This window comes from Papio anubis, chromosome 4 (genome assembly GCF_008728515.1).
Source record: "Papio anubis isolate 15944 chromosome 4, Panubis1.0, whole genome shotgun sequence".
Classification (NCBI taxonomy): domain Eukaryota; kingdom Metazoa; phylum Chordata; class Mammalia; order Primates; family Cercopithecidae; genus Papio; species Papio anubis.
The window spans coordinates 15,806,664-15,828,643 of NC_044979.1; the positions used below are offsets into that span (position 1 = coordinate 15,806,664).

Sequence of the window (21,980 nt, forward strand, 5' to 3'; positions counted from 1 at the left end):
GATATTCAGGCGAGGCATTAACATTATGGTAAGAAAGGGAAAAAATGTATATGTCTTCTCTGTGTATCTATCTATTGGATGTATATCTCCAAAAGCAGACAAACCCAAGGCTTTAAGATGAACTAGGGTCTGCCTTTGGACTCCATGAAAACAAAATCCATGTTGAACAAAGTGATGTTTGTATGCAGTGAATTTCTGGGTGATCCGTGTGTATCTGTCCATTGTGTGTGAGCCCTGAGCCCTGTTTTCCTCTGAAGATAGTGAGTGGTAGCAGTCTCCTCACATGAACCACACATCTGGAGCACACATGGCCCTCTCAAGGTAATTGATCTTACACATTTACTGTTTACCAAACAAGTGTCTGATGCTTACTTGGGTATATTCCACAGCATGTGGACTGCAGACCCCTGTGTTTGCCAGGAAAGCTGTGCTCCGTGTAGAGGTTTTACTCTACTCATCACTGCAATTTGCACGCTGCTCCATGGACACTTGGAGGCCTGAGCTCTGTTCACTAACTAGAATTGTGTTCTGTACTTGTCTGTCTCCCCTGGCTGCTCCTGGCCCTTGGTACCAGCTCCCAGGGGTGTCCACAACTGCTTGGGACAGATGGTGAAGGTGGAATTTCAAAGAGAAACTTGCTTGGATCTTCAGTGACGAGCTTGGATGAGCTATGGCCCCAACATGGGCCCTCTCAGAATTGCCAGAAGGAGGTTTTGGCAGGTGCCACACATGCCGCGGGGCCTGCCTCCCTCTGCTGCATCCAGTGGGTACAGACCAGTCAACATGTGGTCAGAGTTTCTGGATGGGGTCATAGCCCTCAGATGTCTTTCCAGCCACCTTTTTAAAAGATTCTCAAATAACTCACTTGAAGTGTTTCAATGGCAAGCAAGTTTTTTGAAAATGAATCCTTCCTCAGTTAATTGATCAAATGGGTGAATCCTGACCCTCTCTAGTTTCTTTCCCTGGTCAGAGTAGGGAGCTGGTGTTAGCTGTGGGATTCACTGTAGCGTCCTACTCCAAAGGCAAAGAAGATGAAAATAAAGTGTGCAGAACTGGGCTTGATTCCCAAGTCTCAGTCTGGCTCCTACTATGGTAGGCTGGACATCTCTCTAGCCTGTTCACAGAGATGGAACTAGGGAATTGAGGGAAGAGTTAGGGGGCCAGGGAGATTTACTTGAGTCTGATTTTCCAGGTGAATGAGAAGGGCAGGCTTGGTCCAGGGCTTGGTGCCAACACTTTCCTGGGAGAGGCATGTCATCACCAACAGCGTTTGTCATTATTGTTGTATGTTAGCAATAAGATTCAGCTGGTCAGATTTTTTGGGCCACCTCGAAGATGCTGACACATTTTCTGTGCTGTGATTGTTCTGAAGGCAGAGTAGCTGTAACCACTGTGAGAACCCAAATAAAAATCAATGCCCCCTAAAGACCACCTTCTGAAACACTCTTTCCTCTGGAAAACAGTGCCCCGCTTTCACCCAAGCTTCTTATTATTTTTGGATTCCATCTCTTCGTATGTGCTAATCTAGTGTGCCATGGAACACATTTTGGGAGCTAGGGGCTCTGCTTATATTTAAGGGAGACAGCTCTGTCTGACCTGAGACTGGAGGATGCTTTCCAGTGTGAAGGAGTGTGAGGCAGCAGGCACAGACACAGACAGTGAGAGAAGGGTCACTTTATTGGTATTGAGACTGCAGAGGGACTGGGGGCTTTAGCTGTTGGCTGCTATGGTGTCCCTAATCCAGTCCACATAGTTGTAGACCTTGGTGTAGACTCCAGGCCTATTCTTCCGGGCGCAGCCATAGCCCCAGGAGACAACTCCTTGGAGCTGTCCATTGCAGACCACAGGGCCACCAGAGTCACGCTGGCAAGAAGAAGGGACAAGTTGTATGAAGAGAGAGATGGAGGAGGAATATAGTTACATTTACTCTGAACATTAAAAGATCCCTTTCCAGCCAGCTCTGTGGCGCCATGTCCTTCTCATGGTGGCCTATTCTCTGTTCTTCCTAGGCAGACAGCATGCAGCCCAAGGGAGCCTTCCTCACTTCTCCATGGGGGCACGGCAGGGAGGCTCCTTAGCCTCCCACCTTGGGAGTTCAAATTTTTTTCCCGGGTGGGGCCTGGGTATTGCTGGGAGCCTCAGCATGGGAAGGGTTGTTCAAATCACCTGGCAGGAATCCTTGCCTCCCTCAAGGAAGCCCACACAGAACATGTTGCTGGTAATCCTTCCAGGGTAGGAGGCTTCACACTTAGCCTGGGTCAGCACAGGAGCATCCAGGCACTGCAGCTCATCTGGGTAGTCGGCTGTGAGGATCAGGAAGAGATCAATAAAGTAGAAATGTAGGTCAGGCCAGAGAAGGAGACAATAATCTAGGATGGAACATTGAAGAGGAACACTGCCCTGGACAGGACTCCAAAACGTAAGTCCTGGCAAGGGACTCTGGCTTTTAGTTCCCAACATGATCATTGTTGAGCCCCTCCCAAGACATGATTATAGCAAGTTCTCCATTTGTCCTGTCTTTTGATTTTAGGGGCCAAGTCCTTGAGACTTTGCATCTCTCTTGTGCTCAGTGCAGAGCCTGTGTGTAATGGTCACTGGAAATGTATTTTAAGCCTGGAAGTGAGAGGATTCAAGGTAAATGGCATGCTTTGTTCTGCAAATTGTGAGGATGGAGGGAAGTAGAAGGACAAAGGATCCCACTCACCACCAAAGCTCAGAGTGTTGCCCCAGCCAGAGATGAGGCACTCAGTGCCAGCGGCTGCAAGGGCAGAGGGCAGAGAGATGGTGGACACACGGGCATTGATGACGGCAGGCGTGGAGAGTTTGACCAGCATGATGTCATTGTCCAGAGTCTCATTGTTGTATTTGGGGTGGCGGATGATCTTGGCTGCATTGATGAACTGCTCATTCCCCTCCAGGACTTTGATATTGTGCTCTCCCAGTCTTACCTGGATGCGGCTGATGGTCAGGGCAGGCATGGTGAAGACCTTCTCCCACAGTCAGGGCACCCATCCCACCTTCCCCAGCATCCTCAAGCTCCCTGTTTATGGACAGGTCAGGAGGCATGTGTTGGGTGTGTAGCCATATCGCATGGGTAGGAGAGGGATGTGGGTCAGTATAGGTACGAGACCCAGGACCTTTCTGTTCCAGCTGTTGGTGGTAGTTGGTTGGGGAAGAGTCAAAGTGATCCCACCAGAGGCTGCTCCTCAACCCAGTCTCTTTCCCACAATCTCCATAGTCAATAGCACTGTGGGCACAAGGAGCTACTTGACATTTTCCCAGCATTCTTCACCCCAGGTGTTTGCTAGTTGTGCACAGTGCCTGTTCCTCCCTCCCTTCTTGTCCTGGTGAGCACCACCCTTCTGTGTAATCTAATCCAAGGGTATCCATAGCATTAGCATCTCCTGGGAACTTGTTAGAAATGTAAATTCTTGGTTCTTATCCCCAGCTACTGATCAGAACGTTGGGGATGGGACCCAGTGATTTGTGCCTTAACAAGCCTGTAGGTGGCTCTGAGGCATACTCATGTTTGAGAGTTCTTGGTGTAGGCAGTGGTTCTCAGCTCTGTCTATACACTCTACAGTTACCAGAGGTAGAGTATGAAATACTCACTGATATTCACACCTTCTTCCTGGAAATTTTGAGTTAATTGCCCTGGGATAGGACATAGGCATCAGTATTTTTAAAAACTCTTTCTTAGGTGACTTTAATGTATAGCTAACCAGCAAAAGTACTTGCCTGCTTTTCTCACTAGCTCAGTCCACTCCAAGATCATTCCTGCCTGCTTTTATGACCACAACCCTTGCTGTTTCATGGATTTGCCTGGGTGTGAGAGGTTCCTGTCTTGTGTTCACTCTCTGCTCTGGAGAGTCAGCTGCTGCCAACAAGTTTTCTTCTCTACCACCTCTCCCCTCCATCCTACCCAATCTTAGTACTTCCCTGGGCTGAAGCCAAGCTCGCCCAGGCAGCCTGGCTGGGAGCTTTGCAGTCAGGGGCCCCACACTTACGTCTTGTAGCAGTGAGCTGCTGACACCACCCACTGTTTGTTAATGAGGGAGCCACCACAGAAGTGGGAGCCAGAATTCAGTGACACCTGGTAAGGGAGAGAATTCTCTTCACAGGTGTAGCCCCCAACGATCTTGTCATCATCATCAAAGGGGGTAGCAACTGGAGTGGAGATGGGAAGGGAGAAGGCACCTTAGTGGCATATTAGGGGTGGTGCTCCTAGCCTGCGGTTGCTTTCTGCTAATTAGAAATACTTAACAAGCACAGTGAGGCTAGGCAAGGGAGGGAGCACTGCCACCCCTGGTGAGCATCACTGGATGTGGCTCCCAAGTCTTTGTGTCTGCAGGGTATGTAGCTACGTGCCCAGTGGGGGCTCAGATCTTTCCTGGGATAACCAGGCTGAGGTCTCAAGGAATGTCCTCACAGTGCTTCCAGTGGGATTGGAGCTGGGATGTGGTTGATCACCCACTGTGTGCTTCTCTCTTTTATTGATCGCCTGTGCACTTCCTCTGGCAATTTGAGCCCTGGATTGTCAGGATACTTTCCCCAAGCTAGGAAAACCCCTTGGCTGTGTAGACCTGGCCATGACCAGCTTCCCTGTCAGCTCAGATATGTGCAGTCAGGGCAGAGGTGACGCAGCCCCCAGGTTCACTTCGGAAGAACATAGGTAGATGTTGTTATTGGCCAATAGAACAGCAATTCTTAACCTTGGCTGCATGCCTGGAATGTTAAAAATCACCTAGGAAGCTTAAAAGCTTAGTACACAGGTTACACCCCCAGAAACATGAAGTTAGAACTTCTAGAGTTTAGTCTCTGGCATCAGTAATTTTTCAACCTCCCCAGGTGCATTTGAGGTTAAGAGCAGGTATAGTGGTGCTATTCTGGTGCTGTTGGAGCCAAGCCTGAAGACTGCTGCTTCATTTCATGGGCCAGCCCCACCTGGTCTCCCAGTTTTACCAACCACAGTGCAGATATGGATGAATGACAGTGGTGGGAGTGAAGTCAGGGAGAAGGTGAAACAGGTGAGGCTTAAAGAGAGCCCAAGGAGGATGGGAAGTAGAGAAACCAGATGGAGGAACTACAATATCAGAGCACGTCAAAAGAGGAGAGGTAGCAAGAATGGAAGGGCATGTGTCTGCCAGGAAGGATGGTGGGTGGGGCCTGAGACGGGGCATGAAACTCACCAGTAGCTCCCACAAAGGCAAAGATCAGGAGTGGATTCATGGTGGTAGAGTGTGCCTGACTGGTGGTGGAAGGCCCATCTTTATACCTCCTGAGGATCGGAAGAGGAGGTGTCTGTGAGGTGAGGGTCACAGTACAGTTTCCTTGCAGTACAAACACACCTGTAACTTTCCCCTTTCCCGGGTCTTGCATCAGCTCGGCTAAGTTTGGCCACTCTGTGGGTTTGTGATTCACAGGTGATAAGGAAACTTGCCTTCTCAGAGCAGAGAGGGAGACTGGCTGTTTCCTGCAAGGATGCTGGGATGGGGAAGACAGGGGACGCCAAAGCCCGGATCACACAGCTGGGCTTTCTTAGGCCAAGGAGATGAGGGTTAGAAGGAGGGAAAATGGCCTGGCTGTTTAAGAATCCTTTTAACTATTGGGGATGTATTTAATGTACTTAAGGAAGAGCAAGCGTTGGTAACAAGCTTGGCTTTTCAGTGTCCTGGGGCCCCAGTGAGAGGAGCAAAGTCTTATCTAAGGCCTACTCCTGTGAACATGAAGATGCTTCTCTTCAGTCAGTGTGCGGGAAGGTCAAATCCAAGACTTTGGGGAACGAGAATTCCAACACGAAGGGGTAAGGAGAAGGGAGACTCAACATTCTATACAATTCTGGGCTTCCAGGTGGTTCTCCTTCCTACTAAGGCTCAAGGATGGGAAGTGTTTCAAAGAAGCAGGGGGCACAGGGTAGGTAGGAGCTTACTCAGTACATTTGGAGGATGGAAAACCAATGATGCACTCCTCCCCTTTTTCAATGTGAAGACATTTGTCTGTCTCATGTGCATCCTGTCATAGGTTCTTTTTATGCAACCTCACGGTGGCCCTGGCAACCTGCACTCAGCATGATGCAAAGTGACCCACCTGTTTGGGGCTGACAGCATTAACCAGAATGACATGCCCCTGATTAGATGTCAGAGTTTGGACCATGGTAAACCTGGGTTATGATCTGATCTGAGAATGAGCAGTAGGTAGAGATATAAGCACATGGTAATTAGGTCACATATTGGGTTCAGTAAAGAAAATGTGGAGGGGTGGGTCTAGAATTTTTTATTTTAGATGCAGTGAGATTATGCTGGGCTCAGTACCAAGTGAATCTTCTCAGAGAATATCCTGATTTGGGCCCTACCAAGGCTACAGTTGTGTAATTGACTGAGGCACAACTTGGCCAGAGCAGTGTGGAGATGGAGATGCTGTCTGCACTCAAGTCTAATGATGTAAAGAAAGGAGGAGCTTCCTTATGAGGGTGCTTTCTCTTCTCAGCAACTCTGAGCTCAGGTTGGTGATGGGCAGGAATGAGCAGAGCTCAAGTTTGAATTCCTTGAAAGGTAAAGGAAACAGTTATGTTCTGGAGATGGTGAACAAAATGAGAAAACTCAGAAATTTGGGGGTGCAATTGGACATGGCCAGGGGGCTAGAGGGAGGAAGCAAATGGAAACCAGAGACAATTGGAGAAAATGCCAAAGTGGAGCCCGTGGAGTTCAGAGGACACACAGAGAACCTCCGGGTTTAGCTCCTGGCATGGCCACTGAGCCAGCTTCCCCACAGCCAGGAGATCCACTGCTCAGAGATACCCTCTCCACCTGTACCCCTGCTAAATGGTTTCCATTTGCTTCCTCCCTCTAGCCCCCGGCCCTGTCCAATTGCACCACCAAATTTCTGAGTCCCCCCATGACAAGGGGACAAAATGAAACAACATATTTAGGGACAACAAAGGAAAAGCCCATATTATCAATGCTCCAAAACCTGGCTACCTCAGGCTTGGCCAGTTATGCCTGACCAGAGAGGTGTGTCATCTACATGGCAGTCATGGCCTGGATGGGTCATAGAACTCCTGCCTTAGAGGATAGGGAGAGACTCTTGCTCTAGCAACTGTAGACACCAGTGTGCACTAAACAGGGAGGTGAACCTTGGTAGAAGATGGAAAAAATTTTTGGAAAAGGAGGTTTTTGGATTAGTGCTTGTGGCTCTGACTCTCTGTCTGAAAAGTAACAGCCATAAATATGAGGATTTTCTGTATCTAGAGCTTGAAGACTAGCCTTCTCCAGTATTTTGTGCTCTTCCTTAAATGATCACAGTACATTCTGAGGTCATCTTTCTTCAAAAAGGAATGACCTTGCAGGCAGAGAATGTAGCTGTAGGTGGAGACTGTTACCTCATACTGTAGACTCGGGTGTGTAGGATAGGCTCAGATCCAGCTGCCCAAGCTCTATTTGGAGAACATGCCATTCTTAGTACTGTTCATTCTGAACTATAGATTTCTTTGTCTGCTTCTCTAAGATACCTTTCTGTCTTGTGTTTAGTGCTTAGCACACCAAACCACTGTCCTTCAATTATGATAACAGTGAATCATATCTGTGTGCTTACTATATACCACGTAACTTACTATACAGCAGGTAACTCATATAAGTTAAGAATGCTTTTTTCACTTTATCATCACAACCACCTTGGGATTTTACATTTTACAGATGATCAAATGATCATTTTACAGATGATTGAATGAGTTTTCTGGAGGTAAAGTGACACTTCCATCTCCCAAAGCAACAGCTCCCAGCCAGAGCAGGCCCTCCCTGCACTCAAGACCTTGGCACAGCAACCAGAGCTGGAAAGAACCATGAGAGAAGCTTTCAATGACTTTCAATCACTTTGTCCCCCATTTTTTGTCTTCTCTCCTGCATTTTTCTCCATCTCCAGGTACAGTTTGGGATGTGGATGCTTGTCCCAACACAAAAACACTTGGGGATTCATTCCTGATACCCCAATTCATCCCGATTTTCCTCCATTTAAAGTCAGACTCACCTACCTGTTTGGTCAGAGAGATGTGTGTTTTAAAATCCCCAAGGAAGGAGGCAGGGACTGTGCCCTCAGATGATTATTGGTGAAGGGAATTTATGCCTCATTTCAGTTTAAGAAAATGTTGCTGTGTCTCCACCTAGGACAGGCAGCCCATTGTGGCCCTGGGTGATGAGGGAAGCCCACAGAGACCCAGGGTTTGTCACCTGTGGCTACCAGTGTCTGCAGAGCCAGAATTGAGCTAATCCTGTGAAAGGATGGGCGCTGATGGGCAGTTGTATGGTCGGTTGCTATCAGGCTTCTTGATCTCTCAAATTCTAGGTGACAAGATCAATGCATGCTTGAGGGACCCTTCCCAGCAGGCTCTGGTGGCTACAAACTGGTTCAGGTGTGGAATGTCATACTACTTTACCTTTGGTTTTTCTATGAAAACCAAACAACGAAAGACAGATGAATTCAAGAACTCTACCAGTGTGCAGGCAATAATTCTGTTCGAGAAAAGGGAGGTTTGTGGCTCTTCCCCACATTGGCCTTGAAAGAGCTTGGCTGCAGGGTGGCTATTATTAAAATGTCAAAAAAATGGAAGATGCTGTTGAGGCTGCAGAGGAAAGGGAACGTGTGTACACTGTTGGCCCGAGTGTAAATTAGTTCATGGACAAAGTAATGCAGAAAGCACTTTGGAGATTTCTGAAATAATTTAAAACAGAACTATGATTCCACCCAGCATTCCTTTACTGGGCATTTACCCAAAGGAAAATAATTGTTCTGCCAAAAAGAGTTGCTCTTGCATATTCGTAACAGCACTATTCACCGTAGCAAAGCCATGGAATCAACCTAGGTGGCCATCAGCGGTAGACTGGATAAAGGAAATGTGGTACATATACACAGTGGAATACTATGCAGCTATGAAAAGAATGAAATCATGTTATTTGCAGCAACATGGATGGAGGTGGAGACCATAATCCTAAGCAAATTAACATAGGAACAGAAAACCAAATATCACGTTCTCATCTATAAGTGCGAGCTGAGCATTGGGTATACATGGGTATAAAGATGGGAAGAGTAGACACTGCAACTACTAGAGGGAAGAGAGAAGGAGGGTGGAAAGGGCTGAAAAACTACCTATTGGGTGCTATGCTCACTGCCTGAGTGATGAGATCATTTGTGCCCCAAACCTCAGCATCACACAATATACCCATGTAAGAAACCTGCACATGTACCCCCTGAATCTAAAATAAAAGTAGAAATTATTATTTTTTTAAAATGGGTCCTGGGCCAGTAGCAGTGGCTCATGCCTGTAATCCCAACACTTTGGATTACTTGAGGTCAGGACAACAAAACCAACCTGGCCAACATGGTGAAACCCTGTTTCTACCAAGAATACAAAAAAAAAAAAAATTAGCTGGGCATGGTGGCAGGTGCCTGTAATCCTAGGTACTTGGGAGGCTGAATCACTTGAACCCGGGAGGCAGAGGCTGTAGTGAGGAGAGACGATGCCACGGCACTCCAGCCTGGCTGTGGTGATTCAGAAGGAGATGTTTTGTGTGAAGGCTGAAATGGGGGCTCTTCAGAGCCTCTGTGGGAAGGAGGGCATAAGCCGTGGTGGTGGACAGAGTCGCAGCTTTCTGCTTCTTTGCCCTATTGTCTGGACCCACAGGTGAACAGTAGCAGCCTCAATCCCAACCACACGCTCTGGAGACCTTCACATCTCACGGTTCCATGTGAGCAAATGGACTGGGAAAGCTGTGTGGCCTGAGAACATGCAACCACATGGCCTGCCTCTCACTCACTATTTTGTCTTGGATTTTGAATAAGCATTTTTTTGCTTGTTAGGTGTTTTTGTTGGTGGTGGTAGTGGTTTATTTTACACTGAACACTTGGAAGAAATGCCATGGTTATCTGTGATTTTCATGCCCTGTTTCTGCTGACAACCCTTCTGAGTGGGGTGACTCACTCTCCTGTGTAAAGAGTCTACGTGGCCCAGGTAGGAGGTGGAAGCAGGCGTCTGGAGGCCATTGGTATACTTATGTCTGTCTCTTGGCTTCAGGTAACCAGCTGGGCTTTGATAGGAATGATCTGAATGGAGACAGAAAACAGTGGAAACTAACACTCCCGCCCGGTCCTGTTTATATGAAGCATTTGGTTCTTCCCTTGACTCTTGAGTGATGATGACATTCAGACGGGATACTGACATTATGGTAAGAAAGGGAAAAAGTGTAAGTTTCTTCTCTATTTGACTACTGTATATATTTCTCCATAAGCCGACAAACTCAAGGCTGTAAGGTGAACTAGGGTCTGCGTTTGGATTCCATAAAAACCAAATCCGTGTTGAACAAACTAATGTTTTTATGCAGTGACTTTCTGGGTAAACCGTGTGTATCTGTCATTGTGTGTGAGCCCTGAGCCCTGTTTTCCTCTGAAGGTAGTAAGTGGTAGCCGTCTCCTCACATGAATCACATCTGGAGCACAGATGACCCTCTTAAGGTAATTGATCTGACACATTTACTGTTTACCAAACAAGTGTCTGATGCATACTTGGGTGTATTCCACAGCACGTGGACTGTGGTCCCCTGTGTTTGCCAGGAATGCTATGCTCCATGTAGAGGTTTTACTCTACTCATCACTGCAGTTTGCACGCTCCTTCATGGACACTTGGAGACCTATGCTCTGTTCCCTGTAACTGGAAGTGTGCTCTGAACTTGTCTGTCTTCCTTGGCTGTTCTTGGCCCTTGGTACCAGCTCCCTGGGGTGTCCACAAGCACTTGGGACAGAAGGTGAAGGTGGAATTTGCTTGGATCTTCAGTGACAACCTTGACAAGCTACGGCCCGAATATGGGCCCTCTCAGAATTGTCAGGAGGAGGTTTTGCAGGTGCCACAGGTGCAACGGGCCCTGCCTCCCTCTGCCGCATCCAGTGGGTGCAAGCCAGCCAACGTGTGGCCAGAGTAGCTGGACAGTGTCACAGCTTTCAGATGTCTTTCCTTCTACCTTTTTAAAAGAGTCCCAAATAACTCACTTGAAGTGTTTCAATGGCAAGCAAGTTTTATGAAAATGAATACTTCCTCAGTTAATTGACCAAATGGGTGAATCCTGACCCTCTCTAGTTTCTTTCCCTGGTCATAATCATAGTGGGGAGCTGGTGTTGGCTGTGGGATTCACTGCAGCGTCCTACCCCAAAGGCAAAGAAGATGAAAATGAAGAGTGCAGAGCTGGGCTTGATTCCCAAGTCACAGTCAGGCTCCCGCTATGGTAGGCGGGACATCTCTCTAGCTGCTCACAGAGATGGAAATAGGGAATTGAGGGAAGAGTTAGGGGGCCAGGGAGATTTACTTGAGTCTGATTTTCCAGGTGAATGGGAAGGGGGGCTTTGTCCAGGGTTTGGTGCTGACACATTCTTGGTAGAGGCACGTCATCACCAATGGCATTTGTCGTTGTTGTATGTTAGCAATAAGATTCAGCTGGTCAGATGTTTTGGGCCACCTTGAAGATGCTGACACATTTTCTCTGCTGTGATTTTTCTGAAGGCAGAGTAGCTGTAACCACTGTGAGAAGCCCAAATAAAAATCAATACCCCCGCCAAAGACCACCGTTCTGAAACACACTTTTCTCTAGAAAACAGTGCCCCCCTTTCTCCCAAGCTTCTTATTTTTGGATTCCATCTCTTTGTACGTGCTAATCTAGTGTACCATGGAACACATTTTGGGAGCCGGGGGCTCTGCCTACCTTTAAGGGGGACTGTCGTGTCTGACCTGAGATTGGAGGATGCTTTCCAGTGTGAAGGCGTGTGTGAGGGAGCAGGCACAGACACAGTGAGAACAGGGTCATTTTATTGGTATAGAGACTGCAGAGGGACCGGGGGCTTTAGCTGTTCGCAGCTATGGTATTCTTAATCCAGGTCAAATAGTTGTAGACCTTGGTGTAGACTCCAGGCTTGTTCTTCTGGGCACAGCCATCGCCCCAGGAGACAATGCCTTGGAGCTGTCCGTTGGAGACCACAGGGCCACCAGAGTCCCCCTGGGGGGAAGAAGGTACAAGTTGTATGGAGAGATGGAGGAGGAATATAGCTATATTTACTCTGAACCTTAAAAGACCCCTTTCCAGCCAGCTCTGTGGCTCCACGTCCTTCTCATGGTGGCCTATTCTCTGTTCTTCCTAAGCAGACAGCATGCAGCCCAAGGGAGCCTTCCTCACTTCTCACTGGGGGCACCGCAGGGAGCATCCTTAGCCCCACCACCTTGGGAGTTCAAATCTTTTTCTCGGGTGGGGCCTGGGTATTGGTGGGAGCCTCTGCATGGGAAGGGTTTTCCAAATCACCTGGCAAGAATCCTTGCCTCCCTCAAGGAAGCCTGCACAGAACATGTTGCTGGTAATCCTTCCAGGGTAGGAGGCTTCACACTTAGCCTGGGTCAGCACAGGAGCTTCCAGGCACTGCAGCTCATCTGGGTAGTCGGCTGTGAGGATCAGGCAGAGGTCAAAGAAAGTCAAAATGTGGGTCAGGCTTTAGAAGGAGACAATAATCTAGGATGGAACATTGAAGAGGAACATTGTCTCTGGGGAGGACTCCAAAACATAAGTCCTGGAAAGGGATTCTGGTTTTAGTTCCCAGAATGATCACTGTTGAACCCCTCCAAGACGTGATCATTACAAGTTCTCCATTTGTCCTGTCTTTTGATTTTAGGAGTCAAGTCCTTGAGACTTTGCATCCTCTGGTGCTCAGTACAGAGCCTGTGTGTGATGGGCGCTAGAAATGCGTCTTAACCCTGGAGGCGAGAGGATTTAAGTTAAGGGGCATGCTTCATTCTGGAAATTGTGAGGATGGAGGGAAGTAGAAGGACAAAGGGTCCTACTCACCACCAGAGCTCAGAGTGTTGCCCCAGCCAGAGATGAGGGCCTTGGCGCCAGCAGCTGGAGGGGCGGTGGGCAGAGAGATGGTGGACACGCGGGCATTGATGACGGCAGGTGAGGAGAGCTTGATCAGCAGGATGTCATTGTTCAGAGTTTTCCTGTCGTAATCTGGGTGGCGGATGATCTTGGCTGCATTGATGAACTGCTCAGTTCCCTCCAGGACTTCGATGTTGTGCTCTCCCAGTCTCACCTGGATGCGGCTGATGGACAGGGAAGGCATGGTGAAGACCTTCTCTCAGAGCCGGGGCACCCATCCCACCTTCCCCAGGGTCCTTAAGCTCCCTGCTCATGGACAGCTCTGGAGGGATCAGGTGGGCTGTGTAGCCATATCACATGGGCAGTAGAGGGATGTGGGTCAGTGCAGGTGTGAGACCCAGGACCTTTCTGCTTCAGAGGTTGGTGGTAGTAGGGTTGGGAAGAGTCAAAGGGATCCCACTGGAGGCTCCTCCTCAACCAGCCTTCCCAGTCTCTTTCCCACAATCTCCACAGTCACTAGCACTGTGGGCACATGTAGCTCCTTGTAGTTTTCCCAGCATTCTTCACCCCAGGCCTTTGCTAACTGTGCACAGTGTCTGTTCCTCCCTCCTTCTTGGCCTGGTGAACACCACCCTTCTGTGTAATCTAATCCAAGGGTAGCCATAGCATTAGCATCTCCTGGGAACTTGTTAGAAATGTAAATTCTTGGTTCTTGCCCTCATCTACTGATCAGAACCTTGGGGATGGGACCCAGTGATTTGTGCCTTAACAAGCCTGCAGGTGTTTCTGGTGCATACTCAGGTTTGAGAGTTCTTTGCCTAGGCAGTTTCTCAGCTCTGTCTATGCACTCTACAGTTACCAGAAGTGGAGTGTTATATACTCAGATATTCACACCCTCTTTCTGAAAATTTTAAGTTAATCGCCCTGGGATGGGACACAGGCATTAGTATTTTTGAATTCTTTCTAAGGTGGCTTTAATGTGTAGCTAACCAGCAAAAGGTACTTGCCTGCTTTTCTCACTACCTCTGACCACCCCAAGATCATCCCTGCCTGCTTTTATGACCACAACCCTTGCTGTTTCATGGATTTTCCTGGGTGTGAGAGGTTCCTGTCTTGTGTTCACTCTCTGCTCTGGAGAGTCAGCTGCTGCCAACAAGTTTTCTTCTTCACCATCTCTCCCATCCATCTTACCCAACCTCAGTATTTCTCTGGGCTGAAGCCATGCTCCACCAGGCAGCCTGGCTGGGAGCTTTGCCGTCAGGGGCCCCACACTTACGTCTTGTAGCAGTGACCTGCTGACACCACCCACTGTTTGTTAATGAGGGAGCCACCGCAGAAGTGGTAGCCAGAATTCAGGGACACCTGGTAGGGGAGAGAATTCTTCCCACAGGTGTAGCCCCCAACGATCTTGTCATCATCGTCAAAGGGGGCAGCAACTGGAGTGGAGACGGGAAGGGAGAAGGCAAGTCAGTAGCATGTTAGGGGTGCTGCTCCCAGCCTGCAGTTGTTTCCTTCTAATTAGAAATGGTTCACAAGCACAGTGAGGCTAGGCAAGGAAGGGAGCGCAGCCACCCTTGGTGAGCATCACTGGATGTGTCTCCCAAGTCTGTGTCTCCAGGGCACGTAGCTAGGGGGTACCCAGGGGGGCTCAGACCTCTCCTGGGGTCACCAGGCTGAGGTCACAAGGAATGTCCTCACAATGCTTTCAGTGGGATAGGAGTTGGCATGTGGTTGCCTCACCCACTGAGTGCTTCTCTCTTTTATTCATGAGCTGTGTATTCTCCTGGCTATTTGAGTCCTGGATTGTCAGGATACTTTGGCCAAGCTAGGAAAACCCCCTGGCTGTGGAGAACTTGCCATGACCAGCTTCCCTGATAGCTCAGATCTGTGCAGTTAGGGCCGCATTTAGGGCAGCCCCCAGGTTCACTTCGACAGAACAAGGGTAGATGTTGTTATTGGCCAATAGTATAGCAATTCTTAACCTTGGCTGTATGCGTGGAAATATTAAGAATCATCTAGGATGCTTAAAAGCCCAGAACACAAGCTGTACCCCAGACAATAAAGTTAGAATGTCTAGAGCTGAGTCTCTGGCATGAGTAATTTTTCAACCTCTCCAGGTGCATTCAAGGTTAAGACCAGCTCTAGTGGTGCTATTGTGGTGCTGTAGGTGCCGAGTCTGAAGCCTGCTGCTTCATTTCTTGGGCCAGCCCCACCTGACTTCCTTTCCTAGCTTTTCCAACCACAGCTCGGATATAGATGAATGACAGTGGTGGGAGTGAAATCAGGGAGAAGTTGAAACAGGAGAGCCTTAAAGAGAGCCCAAACAGGATGGGAAATAGAGATGCCATATGGAGGAAATAGAATATCAGAGCACAGTCAAAAGGGGAGAGGTAGCAAGAATGGAAGGGCATGTGAGGCAGGGCATGATACTCACCAGCAGCTCCCACAAAGGCAAGGATCAGGAGTGGATTCATGGCAGTAGAAAGTGCCTGACTGGTGGTGGAGGACCCATCTTTATACCTCCCGAGGATCGGGAGAGGAGGTGTCTGTGAGGTGAAGGTCACCACTCCTCCCAGTACAAACACACCTGCAGCTTTCCCCTTCCCAGGGTCTTGCATCAGCTCGGCTATATTTGGCCACTCTGTGGGTTTGTGATTTAAAAGTGATAAGGAAACTTGCCTTCTGAGAGGAGAGAGGGTGATTGGCTGTTTCCTACAAGGATGGTGGGATGGGGAAGACAGGGAAAACCAAGCCCCGGATCACACAGCTGGGCTTTCTTAGGCCCAGGAGATGAGGCTTAGAAGGAGGGAAAATGACCTCGCTCTTTAGGAATCCTTTTATCTATTGGGGATGTATTTAATGTTCTTAAGGAAGGACAAGTGATGGTAATAAGCTTGGCTTTTCAGTGTCCTGGAGCCCCCAAGAGAGGAGCAAAGTCTTATCTAAGGCTCATTCCTGTGAAAATGAAGATGCTTCTCTCCAGTCAGTGTGCGGGCATGTCAAATCCAAGACTCTGGGAACAAGAATTCCAACACTAAGGGATAAGGGGAAGGGAGACTCGCATTTCACAGGATTCTGGGCTTCCAGATGGCTCTCCTTCCTACCAAGGCTTAAGGATGGGAAGTGCTGCAAAGAAGGAGGGGCACAGGTTAGTTAGGAACTTTCTCAGTGCATCTGGAGGATGGAAAACCAATGGCACACTCCTCCCCTTCTTCAATGTGAAGACATTTGTCTGTCTCATGTGCATCCTGTCATAGGTTCTTTTCATGCAGCCTCACGGTTGCCCTGGCAACCTGCACTCAGGGCGATGCAAACTGACCCACCTGGTCAGGGCTGTCAGCCTGAACCACAATGGCATGCTAGAGTTTCGACCATGGTCAATCTGGGTTATGAGCTGATCTGAGAATCAGCAGTAGGTAGAGATTACATGGTAAATGGGTCACATATTGGGTTCAATAACAAAGATGTGGAGGGGTGGGTCTAGAATTTTCTGTGTTAGATGCTGTGAGATTATGCTGGGCTCAGTACAATGTGAATCTTCCCAGATAATATCCTGATTTGGGCCCTAGCAAGGTTGCTAAGACACAGTTGTGTAATTGACTGAGGCACAACTTGGCCAGAGCAGTGTGGAGATGGAGATGTTGTGTCCGCTCAAGTCTAATGATGTAAGAAAAGAAGAAGCTTTCTTATGAGGGTGCTTTCCCTTCTTAGCAACTCAGAGCTCAGGTTGGTGATGGGCAGGAGTGAGCAGAGTTCAAGTTTGAATTCTTTGAAAGGTAAAAGAAGGAGGGATGTTCTGGGGATGGTGAACAAAATGAGAAAAGCTCAGAAACTTGGTGGTGAAATTGGACATGGCCAGGGGGCTAGAGGGAGGAAGCAAATGGAAACCAGAAGGAATTGGAAAAAATGACGAAATGGGGCCCATGGAGTTGAGAGGTCATACAGAGTACCTTCAAGTTCAGCTCCTGCCATGGCCACTGAGCCAGCTTCCCCACAGCCAGGAGACCCACTGCTCGGAGACCCCCTCTCCACCTCGTACCTCCTCTAATCACGGATGGGCTCATACCTAACACTGCTATATTTAGGTGGTGCATAGTGCCTGACAGCTTTAGAAGAGTTTTCACGTAAGCAACCGTGGTGCATTGTTTTCATTTTGGTGACTTTGACAGTTTAACTTCCCACAGACATGCTAATTGTGATTTGTGCAGAGCAAAACTGTTTCCATTTATAGAGGAAGACAATGAGATTCAGAATGATTCTGTCTTGCTAGGAATACAGATCTTGGCAGAGCTGATCATAAGACCAACAAGCCGTGGAGTGCATTGTGAAGTGTGGGAATTGCCGCAGGTGGCATCTAAAAGGCAATTTATTGAGGATCAAGACAGAGATCCCCAGAGGACAAACTACATCTAATTCCTTCCTGGTGCTTTTCTTCCTGGCAGAAATAGATGATTGAATTCATCTTTCTCCTGGTACCTTGTCTCAGAGCCTTACCTTGCCACAGTTCCAGAGCCATCCAGGCCATGACTGCTATGTAGATGACACACCTCTCTGCTCATGAATAACTGGCCAAGCCTGAGGCAGCCAGGTTTTGGAGCATGATAATATGGACTTTTCCTGTGTTGTCCCTAAGCATGTTGTTTCATTTTGTCCCCTTGTCATGGGGTCTCCACAGAACTCCTGCCTTATAGGATAAGGAGAGGCTCTTGCTCTAGCAAGTGTAGACACCAGTGTGTACTAAACAGGGAGGTGAACCTTGGTAGAAGATGGAAAATGTGTTTGGAAAAGGGAATTTTTGGATCAGGTGCTTGTGCTCTGACTCTGTGTCTGAAAGGGAACACCCAAGAATATGAGGATTTCTGTATTTAGAGCTTGAAGACTAACCTTCTCCAGAATTTTGCGCTCTTCCTTAAATGATCACAGTATAGTCTGAGGTCAGCTTTCTTCAAAAAGGAATGACCTTACAGTCAGAGAAGACAGCTATAGGTGGAGACTGTTACCCCGTACTATAGACTCAGATGTGTAGGATAGGCTCAGATCCAGCTGCCCAAGCACAATTTGGAGGACATGTCATTCTGGGTCCTGTTCATTCTGAACTATAGAGTTCTCTGTCTACTTCTCTAATACATCTTTCTGGCTTGTGGTTAGTGCTTAGCACACCAAACCACTGACCTTCAATTATGAAAACAGTGAATCATATCTGTGTGCTTACTATATACCATGTAACTTACTATACAGCAGGTAACTCATATAAGTTAAGAATTTTTTTCATTTTATCATCACAATCACCTTGGGATTTTACATTTTGGAGATGATCAAATGATCATTTTACAGATGATCAAATGAGCTTTCTGGAGGTGCAGTGATTCTTCCATCTCCCAGAGCAGCAGCTCCCAGCCAGAGCCGGCCCTGCCTGAACTCAATACCTTGGCAAAGCAACCAGAGCCAGAAAGAACCATGGGAGAAGCTTTCAATGACTTTCAGCAACTTTGTCCCCCTTTTATTCTCGTTTCCTCTCCTGCATTTTTCTCCGTCTCCAGGTACAGTTCTGGATGTGGATGCCTGTACCAACACAAAAACACTTGAGATTCATTCCTAATACCTCAATTCATCTCGATATTCGCCCCCCTACCTTTAAAATCAGATCTCACCTACCTGCTTGGGTCAGAGAGGTGTGTTTTTAAAAATCTCCTAGGAAGGAGGCAGGGGCTCTGCCCTCAGATGATTATTGGTGAAGGGAATTTATGCTTAATTTCAGTTTAAGAAAATGTTGCTGTGTCTCCGCCTAGGACAGGCAGCCCATTGTGGCCCTGGGTGATGAGGGAAGCCCACAGAGACCCAGGGTTTGTGACCAGTGGCTGCCAGTGTCTGCAGAGCCAGAATTGAGCTAATCCCTTGAAAGGATGAGTGCTGATGGGCAGGTGTATGGTTGGTTGCTATGGGGCTTGTTGATCTGTCAAATTCCAGGTGACAAGATCAACGCATGCTTGACGGGCCCCTTCCCAGCAGGCTCTGGTGGCTGCAACCTGGTTCAGGTGTGGAAGGTCATACCACTTTGCCTTTGGTTTTTCTTTGAAAAACAAACAATGAAAGACAGATGAAAACAAGAATTCTACCAGTCGGCAGGCAGGAATTCTCTTCTGGAAAAGGGATATTTGTGGCTCCTCCCCATGTTGGCCTTGAAAGAGCTTGGTTTTGGAGTGGCTATTATTAAAATGTCAAAAAAATAGAAGACGCTGGTAAGGCTGCAGAGGAAAGGGAACACTTATACACTGTTGGCCAGAGTGTAAATTTGTTCATGGAAAAATTAATGCAGAAAGCAGTTTGGAGTTTTCTGAAATAATTTAAAACAGAACTAGCATTCCACCCAGCAATTCCTTTAGTGGGCTTTTATCCAAAGGAAAATAATTTTTTCTGCCAAAAAGACACATGGCCTTGCATATCCGTCACAGCACTATTCACAATACAAAGCCATGGAATCAATCTAGGGGGCCATCAGCAGTAGAATGGATAAAGGAAATGTGGTACATATACGCCATGGAATACTACGCAGCCAAGAAAAGAATGAAATCATGTCCTTTGCAGAAACATGGATGGAGCTGAAGACCATAATCCTAAGCAAATTAACATAGGAACAGACAACCAAATATCAGGTTCTCACTTGTAAGTTTGAGCTGAGCATTGGGTACACATGAATATAAAGATGGGAACCATAGACACTGCAACTACTAGAGGGAAGAGAGAAGGAGGGTGGAAAGGGTGAAAAACTACCTATTGGGTGCTAAGCTCACTGCTAGAGTGATGAGATCATTTGTGCCCCGAAGCTCAGCATCACACAATATACCCATGTAACAATCCTGCACATGTAGCCGCTGAATCTAAAATGAAAGTTGAAATTATTATTATTATTTTTTAAATGGGGCCTGGACCAGAAGTGGTGGCTCATGGCTATAATCCCAAAACTTTGGATCACTTGAGGTCAGGAGTTCAAAACCAGCCTGGACAACATGGTGAAACCATGTCACTACTTAAAAAAAAAAAAAAAAAAATCAGCTGGGCATGGTGGCGTATGACTGTAATCCCAGCTACTTGGGAGGCTGAATCACATCAACCCTGGAGGCAGAGGTTGTAGTGAGCAGAGATCATGCCACGGCACTCCAGTCTGGCTGTAGTTGAGCCAGAAGGAGATGTTTTGTGTGAAGGCTGAGGTGGGGGCTCTTCAGAGCCTCTGTGAGAAGGAGGCCCTAAGCTGTGGCGGTGGACAGAGTTGTGGCTTTCTGTTTCTTTGCCCTTTGGTCTGGACCCACAGGTGAACGATTCCAGCCTCGATCCCAAGCACACACTCTGGAGACCTTCACATCTCACGGTTCCATGTGAGCAAATGGACTGAGAAAGCTGTGTGGCCTGAGAAAATGCAACCCCATGACCTGGCTCTCACACAGCATTTTCTCTTGCATTTAGAATAAGCATTTTTTTTTTTTTTTTTGCTTATTTTGTATTTTTGGTGGTGGTGGTAGTGGTTTATTTTACACTGAACATTTGGAAGAAATGTCGTGGTTACCTGTGATTTTCATGCCCTGTTTCTGCTGGCAACCCTTCTGAGTGGGGTGACTCGCTTTTCTGTGTAAAGAGTCTAAGTCGCCCAGGTAGGAGGTGGAAGCAGCCGTCTGGAAGGCCACTGGGATCCTTATGTCTGTCTCTTGGCTTCAGGTAACCAGCTGTGCTTTGAAAGCAATGATCTGAATGGACACAGAAAATAATGCAAACTAACACTCCCCCCCCAGCCCAGACCTGTTTATACAAAGCGTTTGGTTCTTCCCTTGACTTGAGTGATGATGATATTCAGGCGAGGCATTGACATTATGGTAAGAAAGGGAAAAAAATGTATCTGTTTTGTCTATCTATCTACTACTGTATATGTATCTCTACAAGCAGACAAACCCAAGGCTGTAAAGTGAACTAGGGTCTGAGTTCGGACTCCATAAAAACAAAATCCATGTTGAACAAAGTGATGTTTGTATGTAGTGAATTTCTGGGTAACGCAGGTGTATCTGTCCATTTTGTGTGAGCGCTGAGCCCTGTTTTACTCTGAAGATAGTGAGTGGTAGCCATCTCCTCACACGAACCACACATCTGGAGCACAGATGGCCCTCTCGAGGTAATTGATAGGACACATTTACTGTTTACCAAACAAGTGGCTGATGCATACATGGGTGTATTCCACAGCAAGTGGACTGCAGTCCCCTGTGTTGGCCAGGAATGCTGTGCTCCATGTAGAGGTTTTACTCTACTCATCACTGCAATTTGCATGCTGCTCTGTGGACACTTGGAGGCCTGTGCTGTGTTCCCTGTAACAGGAAATGTGCTCTGAACTTGTCTGTCTCCCTTGGCTGTTCCTGGTCCTTGAAACCAGCTCCCAGGGGTGTCCACAACCACTTGGGACAGAAGGTGAAGGTGGAATTTCAAAGAGAAGCTTGCTTGGATCTTTGGTGACAAACTTGGATGAGTTACGGCCCCAACATGGGCCCTCTCAGAATTGCCAGGAGGAGGCTTTGGCAGGTGCCACAGGTGCCACGTGGCCTGCCTCCCTCTGCTGTGTCCAGTGGGTGCAAGCCAGTCAATGTGTGTCCAGAGTGGCTGGATCGTGTTATAGCCCTCAGATGTCTTTCCTTCCACCTTTTATAAAGAGTCCCAAGTAACTTGTAGTGTTTCAAAGGCAAGCAAATTTTATGAAAAGGAATCCTTCTTCAGTTGATTGATCATATGGGTGAATCCTGACCCTCTCTAGTTTCGTTCCCTGGTTGGAGTGGGGAGCTGTTTGTAGCTGTGGGATTCACTGCGGCATCCTACCCCAAAGGCAAAGAAGAGTGCAGAGCTGGGCTTGATTCCCAAGTCACAGTCAGGCTCCTGCTATGGTAGGCGGGACATCTCTCTAGCTGCTCACAGAGATGGAACTAGGGAATTGAGGGAGAGTTAGGGGTCCAGGGAGATTTACTTGAGTCTGATTTTCCAGGTGAATGAGAAGGGAGGGCTTGGTCGAGGGTTTGGTGCCTAAACATTCCTGGGAGAGGCACATCATCACCA

The 21,980-nt window shown here is 47.7% G+C and overlaps 2 protein-coding genes and 2 gene segments (V, D, J or C); all 4 read right to left on the bottom strand.

Moving 5' to 3' along the window:
* Nucleotides 1-21,980, bottom strand: part of LOC101002206 — a 203,862-nt gene that overhangs the window by 46,351 nt on the left and 135,531 nt on the right.
* The window catches only part of LOC100999905, a 221,769-nt gene that overhangs the window by 36,955 nt on the left and 162,834 nt on the right, over nt 1-21,980 (bottom strand).
* Nucleotides 1,570-6,011, bottom strand: LOC100999051 (trypsin-2-like). The gene is made up of 5 exons (XM_021935377.2): nt 5,930-6,011; nt 4,008-4,167; nt 2,705-2,958; nt 2,167-2,303; nt 1,570-1,863 (listed from the first exon to the last, which is right to left on the bottom strand). Exons 1-5 carry the CDS (start codon nt 6,009-6,011, stop codon nt 1,711-1,713), a joined length of 786 nt encoding a protein of 261 aa, XP_021791069.2. The 3' UTR covers nt 1,570-1,710.
* LOC100998585 (trypsin-1) lies at nt 11,821-15,370 on the bottom strand. Its single transcript, XM_031664950.1, has 5 exons — nt 15,331-15,370; nt 14,173-14,362; nt 12,867-13,120; nt 12,330-12,466; nt 11,821-12,029 (listed from the first exon to the last, which is right to left on the bottom strand). The coding sequence occupies exons 1-5, from the start codon at nt 15,368-15,370 to the stop codon at nt 11,877-11,879; spliced, it is 774 nt and encodes a 257-aa protein (XP_031520810.1). The 3' UTR covers nt 11,821-11,876.